The sequence below is a fragment of the Drosophila santomea genome, chromosome 3L (genome assembly GCF_016746245.2).
Source record: "Drosophila santomea strain STO CAGO 1482 chromosome 3L, Prin_Dsan_1.1, whole genome shotgun sequence".
Lineage (NCBI taxonomy): Eukaryota > Metazoa > Arthropoda > Insecta > Diptera > Drosophilidae > Drosophila > Drosophila santomea.
In genome coordinates this window covers 14,668,941-14,689,364 of record NC_053018.2, presented here as the reverse complement: position 1 = coordinate 14,689,364, position 20,424 = coordinate 14,668,941, and the positions used below count along the sequence as shown (strand labels likewise).

The 20,424-nt window shown below is 42.1% G+C and overlaps 3 protein-coding genes across 7 annotated transcripts in view; 2 read left to right on the top strand and 1 right to left on the bottom strand.

The window, feature by feature from the left end:
- Positions 1–8,421, top strand: part of LOC120447468 (serine-rich adhesin for platelets) — a 113,921-nt gene extending 105,500 nt beyond the window's left edge. For all 4 annotated transcript variants that reach the window (XM_039628855.2, XM_044005905.1, XM_044005906.1 and 1 more), the window contains 5 exons: positions 4,366–6,806; positions 6,875–7,003; positions 7,078–7,492; positions 7,690–7,830; positions 7,895–8,421. In XM_039628855.2, the coding sequence (XP_039484789.2) occupies positions 4,366–6,806; positions 6,875–7,003; positions 7,078–7,492; positions 7,690–7,830; positions 7,895–8,043 (3,275 nt within the window). In that variant the 3' untranslated portion in view covers positions 8,044–8,421. The remainder of the gene's footprint in view (positions 1–4,365; positions 6,807–6,874; positions 7,004–7,077; positions 7,493–7,689; positions 7,831–7,894) is intronic.
- A 223-nt stretch (positions 8,422–8,644) lies between these two features.
- LOC120448230 lies at positions 8,645–11,211 on the bottom strand. The gene is made up of 5 exons (XM_039630129.2): positions 10,811–11,211; positions 10,443–10,634; positions 9,839–10,206; positions 9,406–9,504; positions 8,645–9,110 (listed from the first exon to the last, which is right to left on the bottom strand). Exons 2-5 carry the CDS (start codon positions 10,618–10,620, stop codon positions 8,790–8,792), a joined length of 966 nt encoding a protein of 321 aa, XP_039486063.1. The 5' UTR covers positions 10,621–10,634; positions 10,811–11,211; the 3' UTR covers positions 8,645–8,789.
- A 542-nt stretch (positions 11,212–11,753) lies between these two features.
- On the top strand, positions 11,754–19,541 carry LOC120448229 (mucin-5AC). Of its 2 annotated transcripts, none has more exons than XM_039630127.2 (2): positions 11,754–12,101; positions 16,473–19,541. In XM_039630127.2, exons 1-2 carry the CDS (start codon positions 11,954–11,956, stop codon positions 19,394–19,396), a joined length of 3,072 nt encoding a protein of 1,023 aa, XP_039486061.1. In that variant the 5' UTR covers positions 11,754–11,953; the 3' UTR covers positions 19,397–19,541. The 2 variants fall into 2 exon arrangements, with proteins under 2 accessions (XP_039486061.1, XP_039486062.1); XM_039630128.1 differs by lacking the exon at positions 11,754–12,101 and adding an exon at positions 13,447–13,492.
- The last annotated feature ends 883 nt before the right edge of the window (positions 19,542–20,424 follow it).

Below are 20,424 nucleotides of genomic sequence, written 5' to 3'. Positions count from 1 at the left end.
TCTGTGACAAACCCATGGAAATGAAATAATCATTGTAAAAGGTAACCCCACTGACTAATACAACATGAAAATATTTCGTAATATTACAATATAAAATTTAGTCAAGTTCTTCATCGCAAAAACTTTAATTTCGTTGTTACAATCCATTGTTATTAAAACATTGTTAATTTCCGTAGTTTTCTTGAATCCCTTATTGCGAGTGAGTCGTTACATTTCGAAAGCGATTCCATTTCTCCGCCCTAATGAAGACTTGAAAGTTGGGAACACGCTCAGTCGACCATATCCTTCGTCCTCGTTTTACCCTTATCCATTTTATGCACAATAAACCGTATACCACCGCCGTTCTAACTGGTTACAGCCCGAGCAGCTGTTGCTACTCTGCATTCCTCTTAACCCTTGTTGCCGTTGGTGCTGCTCTTATGACAAAACAATTTTGAAAACCAGATGTGACGAGATGGAGGGCGCAGGTATAATATACGTGAAGATGGCAAAGATACACATAAGAATCCAAGGCAAACTTGAAGTTTATTTTTGGCACACACACACCGGCCAAGTGTGAGTCGTCAGTAGTCGTCAGCTGGTGGAGATTATGATTATGCAAACGGATTGCAGTGGGTATTGGATAGTGATCATTAAATGGCATTAGATCATAATAACCACCTTAGGCCAGACGTCAATCCGTCATTTCAGCATCGAACACACTTTAAATAATTGCACATTTCGCCCGAGAGACTTTAATAAAATAATTAAAATGAAATATGCGGAGCTCGCTAGTTGGGAAATACAATTTTTTTTTTCTTTTCCCCACTTCAGCAAATTGCTGGGGTTGGGAATGGGGATCAGAAGAAGGAGAGGAACCAGATAAAGCGACCGCAGAATGGAGAACGAGAGGATAAAATTCTGCGGGCTACCAATCTACGCATTTTTGAACCACTCTTGGCTCCCGTCAATGTGGAACGTCAAAAGAAGACCGACGGCGGTGCGAAACAAAAAGGCAGAACGCGATAAACTGTTTTCATTTTAAAGAAATTTGTTGAAAAGCATAAAATTTCAACTGAAAATATTAATTTCAATTATTTAGCTACGCGCCACATCGCGACGCTCAGATTTTTCCCACCGCAACTACAAAAAAAAAGGGCAAGAAAAATGTGGAAAAAAAGAACGAGAAGAGGGATCCCAAAGAAGGCAGCATTTTGTTCGCTAAATGCGAGCAATTTGTTACAGGATTTTCATCGGTTCTGTGGGAAAATCTTTCGACCGGGAAAAGGCCATTTATAATTATCAACTGTAGGTGGCGCTCTGGGAGCCTCTCGCATAGCGGAAGTTATTATAGGAAAACTGCAGTTATGCCACTGCGCGCTTTTCCACAGAACTTGACATTGGCCGGCGGCTTCTTCTTCAGCTGCTTTGTCTTCCATTTCTGCATTTTCCACTCGTCTATTTTCTTCGGTTTCACTTCTAATTAAAGACGACACTTTGGCATGTTTTGTGGCACGGAAATGCTCGAGACAACTTTGATGAAAGACCAGGTGAATTAACAGGGGCAAGAACCAAAGATGCCGAAGAAGTCGAACTGAAATTGTCAAGTACCGAGAACTAAATGATATTTTAGCACGCCAATGCAGTGGAGTATTTACCAAAGACCAGAGAATGTAACTTAACACTGAAGCTATCCATTGGAATAATAAAATAGATGGGGAAATGTGAACTAAAGGAAGTCATTAAATGAATTCAATTAAGCAGACTTGATTATTTAAAAACAGGTCCAGTTAAGAAGTAGCTTTTTAAAAATAAAACTGAATCACAAGTCTCGAAGTTAATATAAGCAAATAATTAAATTTGAGTAAATAAAATTACGCCACCACCAACCTCGAACTGCAGTAACTCCCCGAAAAGAATTCATTATGAAATTACCTCTCCACACGATCACCTCTTTCACTTATTTGAACTCCCAATCTAAAATTGGCAACACTCATTATAAGAATACCGTATCAGCAACCTTTCACACAGACTTGCTGGCTCAGAATCCCCCGTGGATTTTGGAGACCCCCTGAAAATTACAATTAAATCCAACTCCGAGACCCGAACAGATCATTTCCCAGCGGGTGCTAATGTGAAATAACATTAAAGATCTGGGAAAGGGTGGAAATAAATAACAGTAAATTATGAAATCTTATTTAGAATTGTTTTTCTTAATGGCCGAATGGTTTTTGCCAACAAAAACACGAAAATATGCCAAAGATTGAACTTTAACTCCGGCACCAAGTGGATGCGATTCGATTAGCACTCGATAAGCAACGAGTTTTCGAATATTCAAATACCCATAAATACCAAACACTCCACTCATGTTACACTTGCTAGGCGAAGATTAATCGCTTGACATCATAGTTCAAAAAGGCGAGATTCGGATATTTTCTTACCTAATTTGATTAATTAAACCTCTAGTAACAGCTATTTATGGTTTTTACGGGAAGATTCGATCGGTAAATAATTACAATTGTTTGTCGGGTGCTTGTATAGTTTATCAGTTTATTGTTGGTAGCCGAATTCAATGGGAAATATATGTAATTGGGTGATATAATACAGGTGCGTTGGATGGGCTGAAGTTCCGTCATCGAATGACGTAGTTTAGTTGTCTGACTCACTTGGGGGATATGGCGTCGATATGGCTCATTGGGCAAACAGTTCGATGAGTTAATATTTATTTTTTGGTAACCGACAGTCTTGTGAAAACTGGACAACAGGAATAGTGATTGTAAGTCGGCGAAATAACACAAGAGTCTGAAAGTTGAACACAAAAAATCTATAAAAATTAGTATGCAAATTTAAAGCTATTGTGGATATACCAGCACTTAAAAAACGATCACAAGCATTATATGGAAAATTATCATGACGAATTCCTCCACCTTCACAGATAATCTGAATCTTCCTCTCATGACCAAGGTCAAAGTTCTTTCGTAGGCCCTTGACTTTACATTTTGCAATTTTTCACGCACTTCTTCAGTTTGTATTATTTTTTCAGCCATAACCATTTTTTTGGTTTCGGCACATGCAAACATGATTTTTTTCTGCCTTTCTTTTCATTAAACAATTCTTCTGTTTTTTAATTTTTTGCTACTCCTCTCTTTTTATTTTTCGCGAACTTTACATTTGCCAAAGTTCATTAACATTTTGTGTGTGTGGCCAAAAGGCAGAAAGAGTAAGAGATAAAATGGAAAAAAATCCACGCAGCGTTTTCCATTTTAATGAAATTTAGCCCCGTTTTGTTTATACATTTTTTGTTCAATTAATTATGCAAATTGTTACAAGTCCAAAAAACATTTCTCAGCCGCCTGCCCCTATTGCCATTTATGACGGATTCCATTTAGATTTAGAGCCATAAAACAAATCAAAGTTAAACGCTGTCATTAGAAACTCTTCCTAAGTAAGCCATAAATTATTTAAATAGAAATTGGCCATCGAAACACCCCCGAGTGACCCAGAAAAACATGCGAAAAATGAGGCAGCAGAGCATAAAGGTTTTTGTCAACTCTTCGCTTGAGGGAATCGCTACCATTCTTTTGGCGACTTTCGCTTTTTGGAAAACCCTTTTGTTTTTTTTTTCGTTTTCTAAGTTTTGTTTTCTTCGCATATAATTTGTTTGGCTAAATCTTTGTCTCCGCCTCCTCGAACCTTCTCTTTCTTCTCGTTTTGTGCGATTTTTAGAAACGCTTCTGTCAACCGCAGCGTTTAACCAATTTTTCTTGTTATTGTTGCGGTTTTTAATTGCTGGGATCGCATCCGTAAGATTCGCTTTTGTTTCTCGTCTCCGGTTAGCGCATAATGACAACTATTTGGGGGCTTACTGTAAGCGAAAGTTTGGCTGACTTGCTGGCTGGGATGGATGGGTGAATAATTATTTAAGTTTTGTAACAGAGCTCTCCCCCGTCAACTAATTGACTATTATCCAAATGATTTTTGTCTGTGCTGGAAGTGGCCTTTTGAATAGATTTTTAATACATTTATCTTTTCTGTGTTTTTCTTTCTTTTCGATTATCCAACAGCTCACTACTCTAATTCCTATTACCTATAGTTGGCTGAAATGTAGGATGTTTGCATAGACCCCTTATGTTGCTAACTTTTGTTTCTTAAAGAACTGAATTGCAAACTCTCATCTAATTTAGCTGCAAATAGTACATAACCTATTGATTAACTTAGCACAACTTTCAATTGTTTTATTTTTAAAGATCCTATTGCTATTGATATTATAAATGATTGTATACCATGCCACCTTCTTGTGCATTACGTTCACTTGTTTACTTCCCCGTGTTTTATGTTTTTGACTAACCAGAACCTTTCCCGCTCTCTCTCCCAATCCTCTTGCAGATCTTGGTACCCTCAGTAACCACCACAGCAGCATAAGCAACATCAGCGGCATCAACGCCAGTAGCAACATCCCGGCAGCAACTTTAATCAGCAGCAGCAGCAGCAGCAGCATCAAGAAGACAACCACTGAGGCGGCAACCACAAAACCTGCTGCTCCCCAGATTCCCGGCAAAATGGAGCTGCTGAGCAGCAACACAGCAACGACAACGACAACGACGACAGCAACGCACCACCTGCATCAGGCAACCACCACGAAACAGCTGCTGGTGCAGGATTACCTCAGCTACGCCTCACCACCCACCTATTCCCGCCTGCCGCCCGATGGTCATGAGTTTCCACCCAACTTCAGCGAACCACTGATCATGCACAGCCACCCACTGAAGGTCACCACCGAGTTGAGTTACGACATACAGAACGGCGGAAAGGATGAGTCCTCTGCACCGCCACTTCCCAAAACGGGACCACCAGCCACAGTTCCCCGTAAAGTCTATCGCCAAGATTTGGTCATAAACGTAGAGCCGGCACCCAGCTTAACCAGGGACTATCAGAGATCTCTGAGTGGTGGTACTGCCCGCAAGCCCAGCGATTGGCGCAAGGATGAAAAGTCGGAGAAATCGGTGCGCGACAAGATTGCCATGTTCTCGTCTAACAACGAACTGGATGCCATACCGCCAGCTCCGGCTACAGCACCAATTTCAAGCTCCTTCTCCCGGAAGCCGCTGAACAGGAGCAGTGAAAATCTTCTGGACAGTTGCTCGGCATCCGCGGCTCCTTCGCTGAAAACTCGCGCGATGAGCGTGGAGAATCTGAATGATGTTCAGCGGCAATATCAGTTGGCCAAACAGCTGCCCCAGCTGCACGTGGCCGACTCAATGTATTCCCTGAACACAGCCACACCCACACCGAGCTACGCCTCTTTGCCGAGGAGGAGCCACGGTGGATCGTACTCCGCGGGAGTGGAGAGAAGGATCAGTTTCTCGGGTGAAGGCGGAGACGCGGCCAACCGAAAGGCAGCCATTACAAATATCCTGGAGCAGAGAAGGAGGAGTTTGTCGAAGCTGCGAGGATTGGTCATCCCGGAGAGACCCCAGTTGCTGGAACCTATCCTGGATTTGCCCGAGATCAAAAGCCAGGTGAAAGCAGCCAGCGGAGAAGATAGTACGGATAGCGGCCTGGGCGAGAGTCACCGCAGTACGGTCAATAGGAATAACCAATTGGGAGCAGGAGGAGCCGCCAGTAACTATCGCAGCATTTTCACCACAAATCAAAGAAGACCGCTGGAGCAACAGCTCTCCCAACCACCAGCCAAACCACCCAGGACATCGCTGACACCCGTCCAGCCGAGAAGCATGATGATGCCACCACCACCACCTCCTTTGGATCAGGAAAGTGATACGGATTCGGTGTTCTCGCACACGGCTAGGGTGGCCACTCCACCGGAGAAGTTTGCCCTAACCAGAACACTCAGTTCCGAAACGAACACTTCGATAGCTAGTTCCAACACCTCTACCCTAACGTCAGGATCTTCTGCCGGATCTCAAGCCAGTTGCAGTTCCCTGGGCAGCACGCCAGCGTTGGATCTGACCAGGCGGGTGCTCAAGAGCCAGGTGGTCAATGGCGAAGCCGTTGCGCTCTCCAGTCGCAAAAGTATTCTGGCCTCGGCCAAGTGCCGCAGTGCCAAGAGTCGTGGCCAGGAGGAGGACAACGACAGCACCGATGGAGAAGCCTGTTCCCTGGCCAATCGTAGAATGAAACCCATTTCCAGCTATAAGCTCCAGCAGCAGCAGATCCAACTGGGCAAACAACTGGTAGTGGATAAGCTGATCAATGTGGCCGCCTATGTGGAACTAACCTCGGATACGGACGACAGCAGCCGGCGATCTGATACGCCTGCCAAGATCAGTGCCATGTTCATAGACGAGGAGCGCAAGGCAAGCTTCAAAGGAGATCCCAACCAGCAGGCTACGGCCAAAGTGGAGCAGGTCAAACCCATGGTCCTGCCAATGCTGCTCCCATCCGCGAAGAGGGAACCTCTAAAGCAACAAACCACCGCCGAACTGCGCGAAAAGTTCGAAAGAAGTGCTGCAGCCCAAGCTCAAGCCCAAAACCACTCGCCTATAATCCATAAGGTTACACAGAAGCCGCATCATGAGCGATTCTCCTCGCTGGACTCGCTGGCGTCCAGTTCTTCGGGCGTTAGTTCCACCACCCAAAACGTGAGCACCACCCAGGAGACGGCCACCGAGTTCGGCAGCTTCTCCTCGCTGGGCAGCAACCAGAGTTTGATCACCGCCCAGGATGTCCAGCAGATCGTCGAGGAGGCCGATCCTCCACTAAAGACCCCAGAGGCGTTCATCATTGTCCTGCAGAGGGATAATCCCGAGAGCAGCATCGGAATCACTCTCGCCGGCGGTTCTGATTACGAGGCTAAGGAAATCACGGTGGGTTAACACACGCCTCTCTCACTTCTAAATGTGATCCTAATTTAACTTGTTTTACTACCCATCAGATCCACAAGATCCTGAGCAACACGCCAGCTGCCAAGGATGGACGTCTGAAGAAGGGTGATCGAATCCTCGCCGTCAACGGAATGAGCATGCGCGGACTGACGCACCGCGAGTCCATCAGTGTGCTAAAGGTATTTGAAATACTTGCAAATTTATTTGTAATACATTTTTTTAACTAACAAACTAATTAATTTATTTTGCACAGACTCCCCGACCTGAGGTAGTCCTAGTGGTGACCCGATCCGAGTCGCTGGTGGTGAAGGCGCTGACCAAGAAACGATCCTCCCTGGGATCACTGAGCTCGCTGAATGAGAAGCCCACGGAGCTGGACTATGAACGCAAGCGGAACTACCACAAGGCCTCCCGATCTCTGGACTTGGATCTCGATCTGGTGTCCAATGAGGCTGGTGAAGCGCCAGTGGCTTCCACTCCCAGCACCGGATCCGTAAGTCCGCCGCAGCCAGCGAGCTTGCACGACGAGGATGCGGAGGCCACCATCGCGGGTATCCGCGCCAGGAGGCAGTTGTCCCGCGGAGATGCCGCCAAGCTTAGCACGAGTGAGCTCCTGGAACGGGCGGCAGAGGCCAGGAATGCCATCGCAGCGGAGATTCGTGCACAGGGTAAGTTATTCCATAAATCGATATATACATTTGTTGTTAAAAATACTCGGATAATGCTATATAAATTTAAATAATGTGCAGTATACTTTTTTTTATTCAAAAAAATGGAAATACTTTTCCAATTTGATGTCCCTTAGTGCTTACATCTAAAAATCGTTTGTTCATAAATTATTCTAATGATTACTGTGTCATTATAGCGGAGGATGCGGCGGCCAGTGGAGGAGGTGCTCGTTGTGTGGAGATTGTCAAGGACAGCTGTGGACTGGGTTTCTCCATCGAAGGAGGCTTTGACTCGCCGCTGGGAAATCGTCCCTTAATTGTGAAAAAGGTGTTCATGGGTAAGGTTAATTTGTCATCCTGCCCTACAAGCGATTATTAATGAAGGTTCTGTATCTTAACCAGGTGGTGCCGCCCAGAAGACCAACCAGGTGCGTAATGGCGACGAAATCCTTAGCATCAATGGTGCCTCCACGTCGCGGATGACGCGTGTGGATGCCTGGAACTATATGAAGCAACTGCCGCTGGGACCGGTCAAGATTTGTTTCGCCTAGATGGGATGGGATGGTCTAATTAGAATGCCAACGATGGGGAAGAATGCGCCACAATTTTTTTAGATTTAAGCCAATTAGCTTGGTTACCCCTTAACCGGTCTAACCTTGGGGGTCTTGCCAATTCGATGGATCAATGCTGCGAGCGATTTGTTTTGCATTTAAACGAACCTTTAATTGTATGCCTAATCTTATAGATATTTAATTTAAAGTGCAATTGTTTAAACTCTTACAACTCTTTGATGCCCTATTTACATACCTTTAACTGATCGATGATTGTACATATTACTAATCGAGACTAATTTACGTATTTAAACTTTAAAACAAATTGAAGCAGGCCATCGGGCAGCGCTATTTCCTTATACACATTTTATTATTCAACAAAAGATACGAAAAAAAAACAATTATATTTTATGCCATAAATTATACGGGAACGTTATACATGTATATTATTTTAATAATTATTATTTTATTTAAAGAACAACAAAAACAATGTTTACGTATACAAAAGTATTTGCTAAAAATAAACATATATGAAATTAACCTTATGAGTCCTGAATTCTGGTTTGTATTAATTCCCGGCACACAAAAATTTAGACTTATGTAATTTTTAAAAAACTTATTTATTTATTTAAATGTCAACTTCACTGTTTATACATTATGGGAACATGCCTAAAACAACGTAAAATATTATTGGTTTTATGTACTGTACATAAATTCGATATAAGTCGATTGAAGCAGTTTGCTTGCTACAATTCTTTGGGTGCCTTGGGCATCCGCTTGGGCAGCTGCAACATCAGTCCCAAGTGCTGCAGAGGATTCGCCGGGGAGGGTGACGATGTGGTTGCGGATAGCGTCCCATTCACCTTCTCCTTGGAATGCGGGTGGGCTGGGTGGCTCGATGAGGCAGACTCCTCGGAATGGAAAATCTCACCAAGCAGGTCGTACACACGGCGCTTGAAGTACAGCTTCTGGTGAAAGTTCATGTGCTTGATTTCGGGTCGCAATCCCTGCAGGAATGCGTCATCAAAATCCATGATTGGCAGTGCTTCAATATCGCGGGTTGATGTCTGCATTAAGAAAATATGAAATCATAAGAACGCAGTATAAATTAAATTTAGCCTATTAAAGATTGCTACTTTGCAATGAAAGTAAAAGTTGTTATACTATAAAATAAAATAATTCTATAAAATAAATAATAATTGTAAAAGGGAACATAATTAAACGTTATTTCCTGAAAGTTTTGCATAGGGATACATGTTTGTAATTTATCAGAGAAGTTTCATAAATATAGTTTGTTATGCTGAACAACGTTGTTGCAATTAAGTGAAGCGTAGGTAAAATGCAGTTGATAATTTCTCCCACCTTGGCCTCCTCTCTGCTCTCGCTCTCTGTGCGCATTTCTGCAGGAACGGTGTCCTCGAAATCCATGGTTGACGATGCTTCAATATTGCAGTTGGATGTCTGAAGAAAGAAATGAAATGCATAATTAAAACTATAAGCATTAAATTTCAACTTTAAAGAATATGCTAAGACTCATTATGAAGTATACAACACAGAATATACTAAGCTATTATAATAGTTTTTGTTAACAAATGTGCTCTAAATTAATTTGCATAAAGTTATCTTTGTTCTAAAAAGATAATATTAATAGCTCTTTATAACTTTAAATGAGTTTTAAAGTGTTTCATTTGATATGTTAACAAAAATCATGTCTTAGCTTGAAATAGTATACAATGTTAAATGAGGTTGCAGTAATTTTAAGCCTAAGCAAAATGCATCTGATTAATGCTCCCACCTCAAATTCCGAAGGCAGACGTTTTTTGACACGGCCTAACCAGGAGTTCTTGTCCAAATCCGACTCCTTCGCCGATTCAGAGTCGGTGCTGTGACGGCTCTGCGCATGCTCCGAGTCCAGCCAGCTCGGGGAGTGCACCATCTCGAGGATTGCCTCAACGGGAGTTTCGAGCTCCCCTTCGTCGTGCTCCTTCTGACCTTTGGCTCTTGACCGACGACCTCTGAGGGGAACGGGAACGCCGGGTGTGATGTGCCTTTGCAGGAACTGCAGTTCGCTGTTTAGATAGTACGTATTGGCACCGTGGTGCACCTTAATGGAGCGGGCGTAGCTGGAGCGAATGTTGCGCCAACGTTCCTTGCAGCTTTTAACTGAAATGAATAACAACAGTGAATAGAGCAGAACATGACCAATGCGTAACATTTTAGATTTTTGTTAGTTTTAACATGCAAAGCAACTTCAGCGCTTATAAAAATATAAGATATATTTTCTTATTAAGAGTGAATTTTTAAGTTGAAATTAATTGACTTAATGGAGTGTACAAAACTTAACCCGAAATTTGTTAAAATAGACATTGAATTGTTATTAAATCGTGATTATAACCCACCCGAATTTCGCATCTCACTGGATATTTCCTTCCAGGCATTTTTCACAGTCGATTTCCGCAAGTAGTCGTCATCGTGGCGATCGTAAAGACACGGATGTTGTTCCACCAAATGGCAGATTTTGGCATTGATGGCGTAAACGTTGGGTGATGAAGCTATAGACCGACGTCGTGTATTCATTTCATCGATAAAAACTAAATATGCAAATTTTAATTAATAGAGTAAGAGAAAGTAGCGAAGAACCGAAACTGAAACTGAAACATGTGTCGCCTGTGCGTGCAACAGCTGTTTGCCGCGACTTTGCGTCGCTGCTCTGCCTGCAACAACAGTTATTTGCTCTGAAACCAGATCTTCTTTTCTTTCAACTTACCTGAATTGTGTTTAAATATGCTCTAATTAATCTATGTCAGTGCTTTAATCACGAGTTTTCGCTAGTTGAACTGCAGTTTGAGCCGCTTGTTGCTGCCGTGCACGCGGAAGTTGCTGCTGTCGCTAATGTTTTGCAACTGGGAACTCGCTGCGATGTCGTGTTGCTGCCAACAAGTGATGCAGTTGCAAATGAGCGCTCCAATTTCAAATGACAGTAGGGCTTGATTCTAAAACGCAGGAGTACTAGACTGACCCGATATGATTACCTGGACATTTGAATCGGTAACGGGTGGAGAATATAGACCGGCGAAATAAATAATAATAAAAGGGGCACAACAAACTGAAAGCCAGAGGCGTAGTGCGCTCTCTTCGCAAATCAGCGGGGGTTACTATTCGCCGAACATGCAAACCCTCTCAGAGAGCGCAAGTGTTTGAGGTGCCCCTGGATCTCACACACACAATGAAAGAATCAACATACGTAAGAGTATAGCAGTTAGTGTTGGCAGTGCCGTTCGATCGGTGGTGGAGCTGCCAACGCATTTTTACCAACTACTTAGTGGCTCGTCCAGCCCTGAATAATGTAATTCCGACTTATTCAAGAAAAATTAGATTTGTATCAAAGGAATGTAAATTAATATTCAACAAAAATATTCTACATTATTTTTTGCTACCAAATTAAGTTAAAGTTCAGTTATTTTTAGAGAATAATAAATACCAAAGAAACTGGGAAACAAGTTTGAACGATTTTGAGATTTCTAAACTAAGCATGTAAAGACATTATTTAGAAACCTAAATATTAATAATACCGACAAGTAACCCCGACAGGTAAAAATAAATTAATCCCGGGCCAACCTTGGTCAACCCTCGTCAACGAGCCTTCGGCCTGCCAACTCGCTTTTCCCTGCAAGGCAAGGCGCCGCTCTCTGCTCTCCGCTCTCACTTGGCTGTGTGTGTGTGCTCAACACTCGCATTTAGTTGTCGCTGTCGTTTGTCAGTCTGCGTTTTTCGTCTCAGCTGCTGAGCGCGTGTGTTGTGCTTGTGTGAATTTCGTTTGCGTTTGTAGCATATCTGGCTGCCACACAAAAACGATAAATTCCCGGCGGAGCGAACTCTCGCGATTGGATTCTTGTAAAGTGAACTAGTGATGAGCAATGCCAGTGAGGGGAACCTGCTGTTGCTGCGGGCGGTGGAGAAGCAGCCGCCGCTATACGATCGCACCGACGAAAACTATAGGAAGCGCCTGCCGAGTGAGAACTCCTGGGACATGGTGGCCTCCGAGGTTGGCGAATCGGGTGAGTTGTGGGTGCGAGCGGGATGGCAATCGCCGTTGCGTAGTTTTCGGCCAGTGTTGCACAGCGTCATCGCGCGCACAACAATCGGCCTCTCCGGATTATCGACCATCGATAGTTGTGTGCGAGTTGGCAGCGCAGTGTGGGCAAACACAGCAACTGCCATCGATTTATTCGAAAATAACGAATCTCCTGTTGAATGCGAAGGCCTTTGGGGTGAAATATAAGCTCAAGAAAATTTGTATTGCTTGCGGTTATGGAAATATTTTTAAAGAGCCATTCAGTTTATGCTACATATGCAATTTTAATGTTGCAGTATGGAATTAGGAAGTAATAATAATCGTAGAATAATATTGCATTCATTTGAATATGGTTTTAAAAATTCTAAATTTGGTAACACACCATTTTTTGGCTTAATAATAATAAACATATAAAAAGTAGTGCAATATAGCCAATTAAAAGGCATTTTAAATGTTGCAGTTTATTTGCGTAAGCTTGACTTAATTAATTTTACTAAAATTTGCTGATATCTAAAAAATCTTTGTTCTGGACTCCTATATTTTAGAACAACAAATATTTTATTAAATCATATCCATTGCTGACCAATAATACATACCTATTTATTTGGTATTTGCACTGGTTTTTTATAATGAATTTTTATTGGCTTTTAATTAACGCCAAATATATGAAATTATTGTCAAAGATATTTGTGGGCTAGTATTATGAATGTCTCTACGTAAGTAGCATTTTGAAATATAAAATATTTCAAGCCATATGAGGTTATTGCAGCATTAAATTATGGAAAGTTACTATTAAATTTTATTTCATTTAAAAATATTTATTTAAAAAAATTATCTCCATCAAGCTTCTTTTATATTCAACAAAATTGATCAGAATTTAAAATTTACTCAACAAATAAATTAAATACAAAAATGAAATAATTTTAGAAACTTTATAAATAATTACATCGCCTTAAATTGTGTAAGAATTTAAAAATTAGTGTGTTGTGAATTTTTTGATAATTTTTTTTAAATTTATAACTATTCTAATATTAGTTCCAGTATAATTAATATTAGGCGAATGCTTAGCTGTTTTACGATTTGACAAACTGGTCTTACTTTTTGGCAATTACCTGAGTAAAATTCAACGTTACAAAATATGGTATATGTATAAATTAGTATATTATGAGTTGGTAGTTCGATTTATCTATGCAACTCTGATTCGGTTATCGGTGACTTTCGATTGACCCCGATTGATACCCTTGTCTGGAAAGTTCTTTTGGCCAAACTTTTGCAAGGCTCACAACATAGATTTCGTATTGATATAAGCTCTTATACCAGAAAACTGAATAATATTACCCATGATGAACCACTTTTTATTGTCAACTGAGTCTTGTAAGTTTTATTTAATTATTTTTATTTATATTTTTTTTTATTGTATTGCATTAAATAGAAAAATCCTATTGAGTTTGCATACATGTATATATGTATGTGTGTGATTGACAAATTGGCCGTGTTTGTAGTATTTGTCGCGTTGTTTCTTACACCTTTCACTAAATTTTGCACGACATTTGTACGCAATTACTCCTTAAGTGATGAGGTGTTTCTGTAGGAGTTAGCGTTGGATGATGGATGTTGGATATGCCCAGGCCCGGCGACAGGGTGTTTCCCCCCGGGCCCGAACTTCTGAGGGGGGCCCGGATTTTTGACGGGAACATAACTTATATCATATAAGACCCGGGCCCGTCGACAGGGGGTGGGGTAACGGGGTGTTTCCCGGCCTTGATATGCCCATACATAGCTGTCTAAATCTCAGCGTTCATACAGTCGTGCAGATGGATGAACGGTCCGGCTTTTTCGTTGAAAAAAGAAGAAGAAAAGTTTCTGGCCATATAAGTTATTTTCATATTCTTGTTCAGGATTACTTCACGGGTCGATCTGTCCGTCCGTATAAAAGCTAGGATATTGAGGTTAGACATTCAGATTGCAGAGACATAGACTTTGCGTAGGTTTGTTTTTAAATATTGCCACGCCCATTTTAACGCCCACAAACCGCTCAAAACTGTCACGCCAATTTGTTTCAAAGTGTGGGCGTGATAGTTTTCGGCGGCTTGTGGGTGTTGACATTTTTGGGGGTAATCGGTAGAAATTTACAAGACTAATAAAAAGATATCAAAACATTTTCGAAAAGTGTAGGCGTGGCATTTCTGTGGGCGTAAGAGTGAGCGTGGCAACATTTGAAAATAAACTTGCGCTGCGGGTATATCTTGGGAATTTCCATGCTTACTCTTAACTTTTTAGCTTTGGTAGTTATGTGCGAGGCGTTTATACGGACATGGCCGGGTCGACTCGACTAATGATTCCCATCAAGAATATACAGCTGCGAAAAAAAATAGCAGCACTTGCCCAGTAAAACTTTGAATAAGTCTCCTACCTACAATTTAGGGCTTAAAATTAGCTGAAATACCTTTTTAGAAAGGTTAAACAATTCACTTTTTAGGAAATAAAAAATAACTACAATTGATTTATTTATTCTTATCTTAAATGAGGATCTTTGTTAATAACAACAAAATTAGGCGAAAAATAAAATAGCAGCACTTCATGAAAGATGCTTAAATTTTCAATTTTAAACTTGATAGTAAAAAATTCACTAATAACAAATTTTTGCCTGCTAAAACTACACCCATCCCACTAATTTAATATCTTGTTAGGTATCCCTTATTACCAGTAACAGGATCGCAACGTTTTGGCATTGAATCAACCAGGTCCTGGCACCGTTTTAAGGATATTTTACTCCAGGACTCCTTAATTATACCCAAAGTTATTCGTTGTTAGTTGGCTTTGAAGCTACAACTGCTTTTCTCATATCTGACCAAGAATTTTTGATGGGATTACGGCCTGGGGACTGTGCAGGCCAATCCAAAACAGGAACAGATTTATTTTGGAACGAATCCTTGGCTTTCCTGCTGGTGTACTTGGGGTCATAGTCTTGTTAATAGTATTCGGAAAAGGGAAGCATCATCGTCACCAAAATATCCACAAACAAATGTTGATCCATGATGGTTTTTATCCATGGTATATGTTGGTATTGCCCCAATTACATAGTACGAGAAACAAGCCCATACCATTATACAGAATCCTTCGTGTTTAATTGCTTCTACTGTGTCGTTTGGCTTATATTCGTTGTTCCTAGGGCGCCTTACATTCGATCAAGATCCATTGCCACCAAAAAAAACCACCTTGCTCTCATCTGACAATAAAAAGTTCGTCCATCTTTCGCATGGCCAATTTAAATGTTCCTTGACGAACTTAATGCGCTTGGGTATGTGTCTCCCATTTAAAAAAAGGACCTTTCCTTGGACTACAGCCTTATAAACCATGTTCCCTTAGACATGTGTGAACTGTTTGCACTGTTGCGGATATGTTGAGATCCTTTTTCAGTTCACTAGCACCTTTAAATGGATCCTTCTTGCTCTCGGGCACTAGCCTTTTGAATGATTGTTTTCTCCCACGTTATTCGGGATTCTCGTTGTAGGTGATTGCATTTCCTATCATTTTGTTTTAGCATTAAAGGATTAGACCAATATTTCTGTGTGTTTTTTCTTCAGAAATTGGTTTTTTGACCATGTCACGTTTATCTGAAGTGCAATGTTCTCCTCGTCCCATTTTAATACGTTTTTTTAAGGTATGTTTAAAAAATAATGTTGGAAATAGGAATATAAATGTCAAGTTTTATAACCATGTGCTTTTCACCAAAACAAACCGCCGACAAGTATTGAATATTTGAAAAAAATCGATATTGCTGCTATTTTTGTTTTCGCCTCATTTTAGACCTTGCTGCCCAAAAATATTATGAAAAATAAAGGTATAGACAATTCAAATTTTTTTTTTCATTTTTTGATGGGAAAAATATCTAGCATTATGCGAAAAATCTGTATTTCGTACCTTCGGTACCGCAACCTTAATTTATTTGATCGAGAATAAAATACGTAGTGGTGCTTTATTTTATTTTGAAATAGCGGGGAACATGGCATTTCATATTTTCTCTTTTAAATACTCAAACATAGCATACTTTATTGCGCAACTTGCATTTTGGTAACCATGTACAAATGAATGCATATTATTATTATGTATATGTATAGTATGTATATTGATATATATATTCAAATTGTCAATGAATTTAAAGTAGCCCTTTTTACCTGCGTAAATTATATGCACAAATGATTGAGACTTAAAATTTTATGATTGAAGATCAAAATAGGATTTTCCGGCCAATCAGGGGGTGTTGTGCCATATGTTATATGTTGCACAATTTATATTGCGTATTTGTTCCTCTTACCTAACTTCACCATTTCCTTATTTTTCTCTCTTGCAGTGGAAAAGTGCAAGCGACGCTGGCGTCAGCTGCGAAATGACTATACCCGCTGGTGCAACGCCGACGCCAACCGGCGCCGAAGTGGCCAGCGTCGTTTGGCTTATCCGCTGGCCGATGAGCTGCGCTTCTTGGACCGCCACTTAAACCTGGCCGACGACAGTGTGGTCGACGACGACCGCAGCGTAGCATCGGACAAGGACAGGGATAGCACTAGGGACAGCGAGAGCAGGGATCATTATCCTCAGCCGTCATCAAAAGAACGCGCAGCATTGGCAAGCAAGCTAGTTAAGGATGTCAAGCTGGAGGGTCAAGTTCGTAAAGTAAAATCACCCCAAGAAAAGAAAGAACATTTAGAAAATCACGAAGACAAGCAGCGAGCTAGGAAGAAAACTGCTGAAGAGGAACTTGGTGAATCGGAGGAGTCGGACGAACCAGAGAAAGTTCCTGAACTGGATAGTTTCCTGCAGTCGGACAATGAAGGAGACGAGTGCGTAGACGTGGAGCACCTAGAGGATCTGGAGGGTTTCGATGTTGACTTGGAGCAATTGAATCAGGAAAAGGAGCTTACGCCCGAGAAGTCTCTAGAGAAGGATAAGAGAGACTCACCTGCTAGCCAGTTGGAGTTCTTTGTCAAGCAAAGCAAAGATCCTCGTTTGCTAGTCATTGGCAAAAAGAACTCGACGGCTTCGCTCGGTAAACCCGATCCCCTGGGAAAAGCTATGGAGGATAGTGGCGATGAATATGTTGAGGATGGTGAAAAGCGCGTCACAAGCAGCGACACCAATTCTCCAAGTCGACGTCTGCGTCGCGCAGCCCGTGCATCCATAAGTGCCGCTGGCATTAGGGACTTGCCGATTCAAAAACCAGGACATGCCCAGCGAATGACGCGATTGCAGCGCAGGAAATCGATGAGTCTGGCGGCTGTGCACAGTGTAAGGAGCTCCACATCGCCCGTGAAAATGACACCAGTTCCCAGATCGCAGACGATCATCAAACCACCATCCGGTGCAGTCCAGATCAGGAAAATGAGCCATCGGGATGACATCTTCCCGCGGCCTGCGGTGCCAGCTGGAAGTGAGAATAAAACAGAAATCCAACACAAGACCCAACAGCAGCAGAATCCGCTGATCTTTCCAAAGAGCGATGCAACGATCGCCAACCCGCAGGGGTCTGCTTCGCTACAAAGGAGACCCGTGGGTAGGCCTAAGAAGCTGCCCTCCATGCAGCGAATGGTTTTGCCGCAATCGCAGACCAGGCCACAGTCGCCCATAAACACCAAAGTCTTGACCGTTAGCAAGCCCACCAGCTCCGCCACAATTGGTGGCAGCAGCATCAGCAACAACATTACCAATACCAACAAAAGTAACAGCGTTACTAGCATCAGCAGCAGCACAGCTAGCACCAGCACCATTACCAAAGCTCCCACTAGCAACAGCCTCAAACCCGCAGAAAAAATTACCGTAGTGAACTTCAGTCCCAGTTCATCTACCACCAGCAGCAGCGGCAAGCCCACCAGTAGTGCCTCTGGTACGGTGGTAACCACCATACCCACAGCTACCACTGCTGCATCACCTGCTCCGGGCGGCCATTTAAAAAATACTGAGCGGAGCACTCAAACCAGAAGCCAGGATGTCTTCTCCGATGATCACTTCCTCGAAATGATCAAACCCCAGATGCAGGAGATGAACGCCCGCCAAAAGATGCACTTCAAGAAGAAAGTATTCCAAGCGCTGATGGAGACCTTTGATGATGCCACCGATTTCCCAAATTCTAGAGAACTGCAGCACTTTAATATAAACACTCCATCAGGATTTGAGCACGTTACAGATCCGGAACTGCGATTAGTCAGGGAGCTGGTCAGCATGGTGAGCGCGGCTAAGGTTACCCTAATTAGACCGCCAGGCGAGGCTACAGCTACAGCTACAGTTTCCCGCAGTCCAGCTGCTCCCGATATACAGCGAGGACCCCGACCAAACATGCCACGCCAAGTCATCCAGAGGGTATACAAGCCGGGCACTGGACTCGAGATAGCCACCAACAGCCCGACGGGTGGACAGGAGAAGAAGCTGTACAGGATACTGCAGATGAGTGGTAAACCGAATGGCAACATGAGTGCCTCTATGGAAAACTTGCGCAAGGAGAGCGTGGACAGTAACCATAGTTCGATAAGGGTGGCCAACAACGCCCCTATTGGCAGTCCCAAAGGAGCTGCTGTAGTGGCTGCTGTAAGGCCACAGGGTTCAATGATCAACAGCTTCTTTGGGCAAGGCAATGGACCGCCGACAGCCAAGGGAGTTGCGCCCGTGAAGGTCCGTGCCATGTCCAGGAGGTATTCCGTGTGCGGTAGCAGCAATCCGCCCAATGCCACAAACACTAGCCAAAGCTCCACCAATATCAGTCCTATAAACCAATCCAACCTTAGCGGTGTGGACGCGTCTATGCTTAAGCGGCGGTTGATAGCACCAGGCCATGGAATGGTGCCTCCTTCCCAGCGTCCTCGGTATTCTGCCGTAGCTGCTAATCAAATGGCCGCCGCATCGCAGGGCAGCAGCTTACTAGTGAGGAAGTCCGTGGGCTGCGTTACTGCTTACCAAAAGCAAATCTCGCCCACATCCGTGCTCCAGAAGACTCCGCAGATTGCCAGCGTGCAAGGATCTGCTTTTAATGACTTTGCCCAGCCCAAGCCCTCCGTCAACGGCGATGGAAGCTCGCCATCTTCGGGGCTGAAGCGCAGCCTGGTGGTGGCCAATACCAAAACCTCCTTCCAGGACCTTCTTCAGCAGCCCAGTCAGTCGTTGCAGAGGAAGAAAAAGGAATCCTCGGAGACAGCAGCCACTATTGCTGCGGATGATTTCTCGCTGGCCAGCCTAAAGCGAGAGCCAGTGGATTCTGCGGACGATAACGATGACTTACTTGGCATGTAAGCCAAGGCCAAAGCAATCCCCGAGGATTGAAAATGATTGAAAATATGAATCTTAAAGATTAAAGACAGATTAAACAAATCATTAAAAAGACGTTGAAAAAAATTGTTAAAATAACTAGTGCACTCAAAATGTTGCATAAAACATTCTTTATAGTTCTTTAATTTAAGAAAGATATTTCCATTTCTAAATTTGCAAAAAGTATACCTTACTTTTGCCGATTTCGTTTATAATCTTTAAAACAGAAAGAAAACTGACAATTTTGTTCAAAAATTAAAAAAAATAAGAAATTGTTACCCATAAAATAAATTTTAAAAGGAATCGAATCTTAATGTTATTTCACATCTATCAAATAAATATGACCCTTTTCAAAATAAACTAAAATAATAACTGAAAATATGACCAATTTTTGGGAAATGGATTGTCACCTGTTTTTAGGGAAATAATTGTGTATTATGCGAGCATAAGATGTTGATTTCTGGTAAGTCTCAAAATTCTATTTTAACAGGTGCAGGGTAAAGTGTGGGATAGATATTATCTTTAGTTATTTTTTAGCACGGCTTATTTCCCGATGTCGCCAATAAATGAGGTTATAATTTAATCAATTTATGACACATTTTTCCACGCATTTGGTTCCCTTTCCTTTGTTGAATAGCAAGTTAGGTCGTGAAATATATTGCTTTTATTATTCGTCACAACCATCACGAATTTTAAGAAATAGACTAATTCTGTGGTATTTCCTAATCTATAGAGTATTTTTATGGATCTAATTAAGTATTAATTATAAAAATATTATCTATACCAAAAGCAATTTTTAAGATATTTTCGATGTACCCTAATAATTAACGATAGACTTGAATGGTTTTTATCAGCACATTTAAGTGAGTCAGTCGAAATAACTGGTGAAAAGCACGCAAGCTGGTGCAATTACTACTATCAGTCTAAATACGTGGACTTGGCTACGGAGTTACACGTCATCAATGACAAAAGATTAGATATGAAAAGGCTGACGCAGCTTAGAAAAGGTTAAA

Coding starts and splice junctions, on each gene's coding strand:
- LOC120448230 (XM_039630129.2), bottom strand. CDS start 10,620: ATGAATACACGACGTCGGTCTATAGCTTCATCACCCAACGTTTACGCC. Junction 9,505..9,838: donor GTCTGCCTTCGGAATTTGAG/GTGGGAGCATTA, acceptor TTCTTTCTTCAG/ACATCCAACTGCAATATTGA. Junction 9,111..9,405: donor AGAGCAGAGAGGAGGCCAAG/GTGGGAGAAATT, acceptor TTCTTAATGCAG/ACATCAACCCGCGATATTGA.
- LOC120448229 (XM_039630127.2), top strand. CDS start 11,954: ATGAGCAATGCCAGTGAGGGGAACCTGCTGTTGCTGCGGGCGGTGGAG. Junction 12,102..16,472: donor CTCCGAGGTTGGCGAATCGG/GTGAGTTGTGGG, acceptor TCTCTCTTGCAG/TGGAAAAGTGCAAGCGACGC.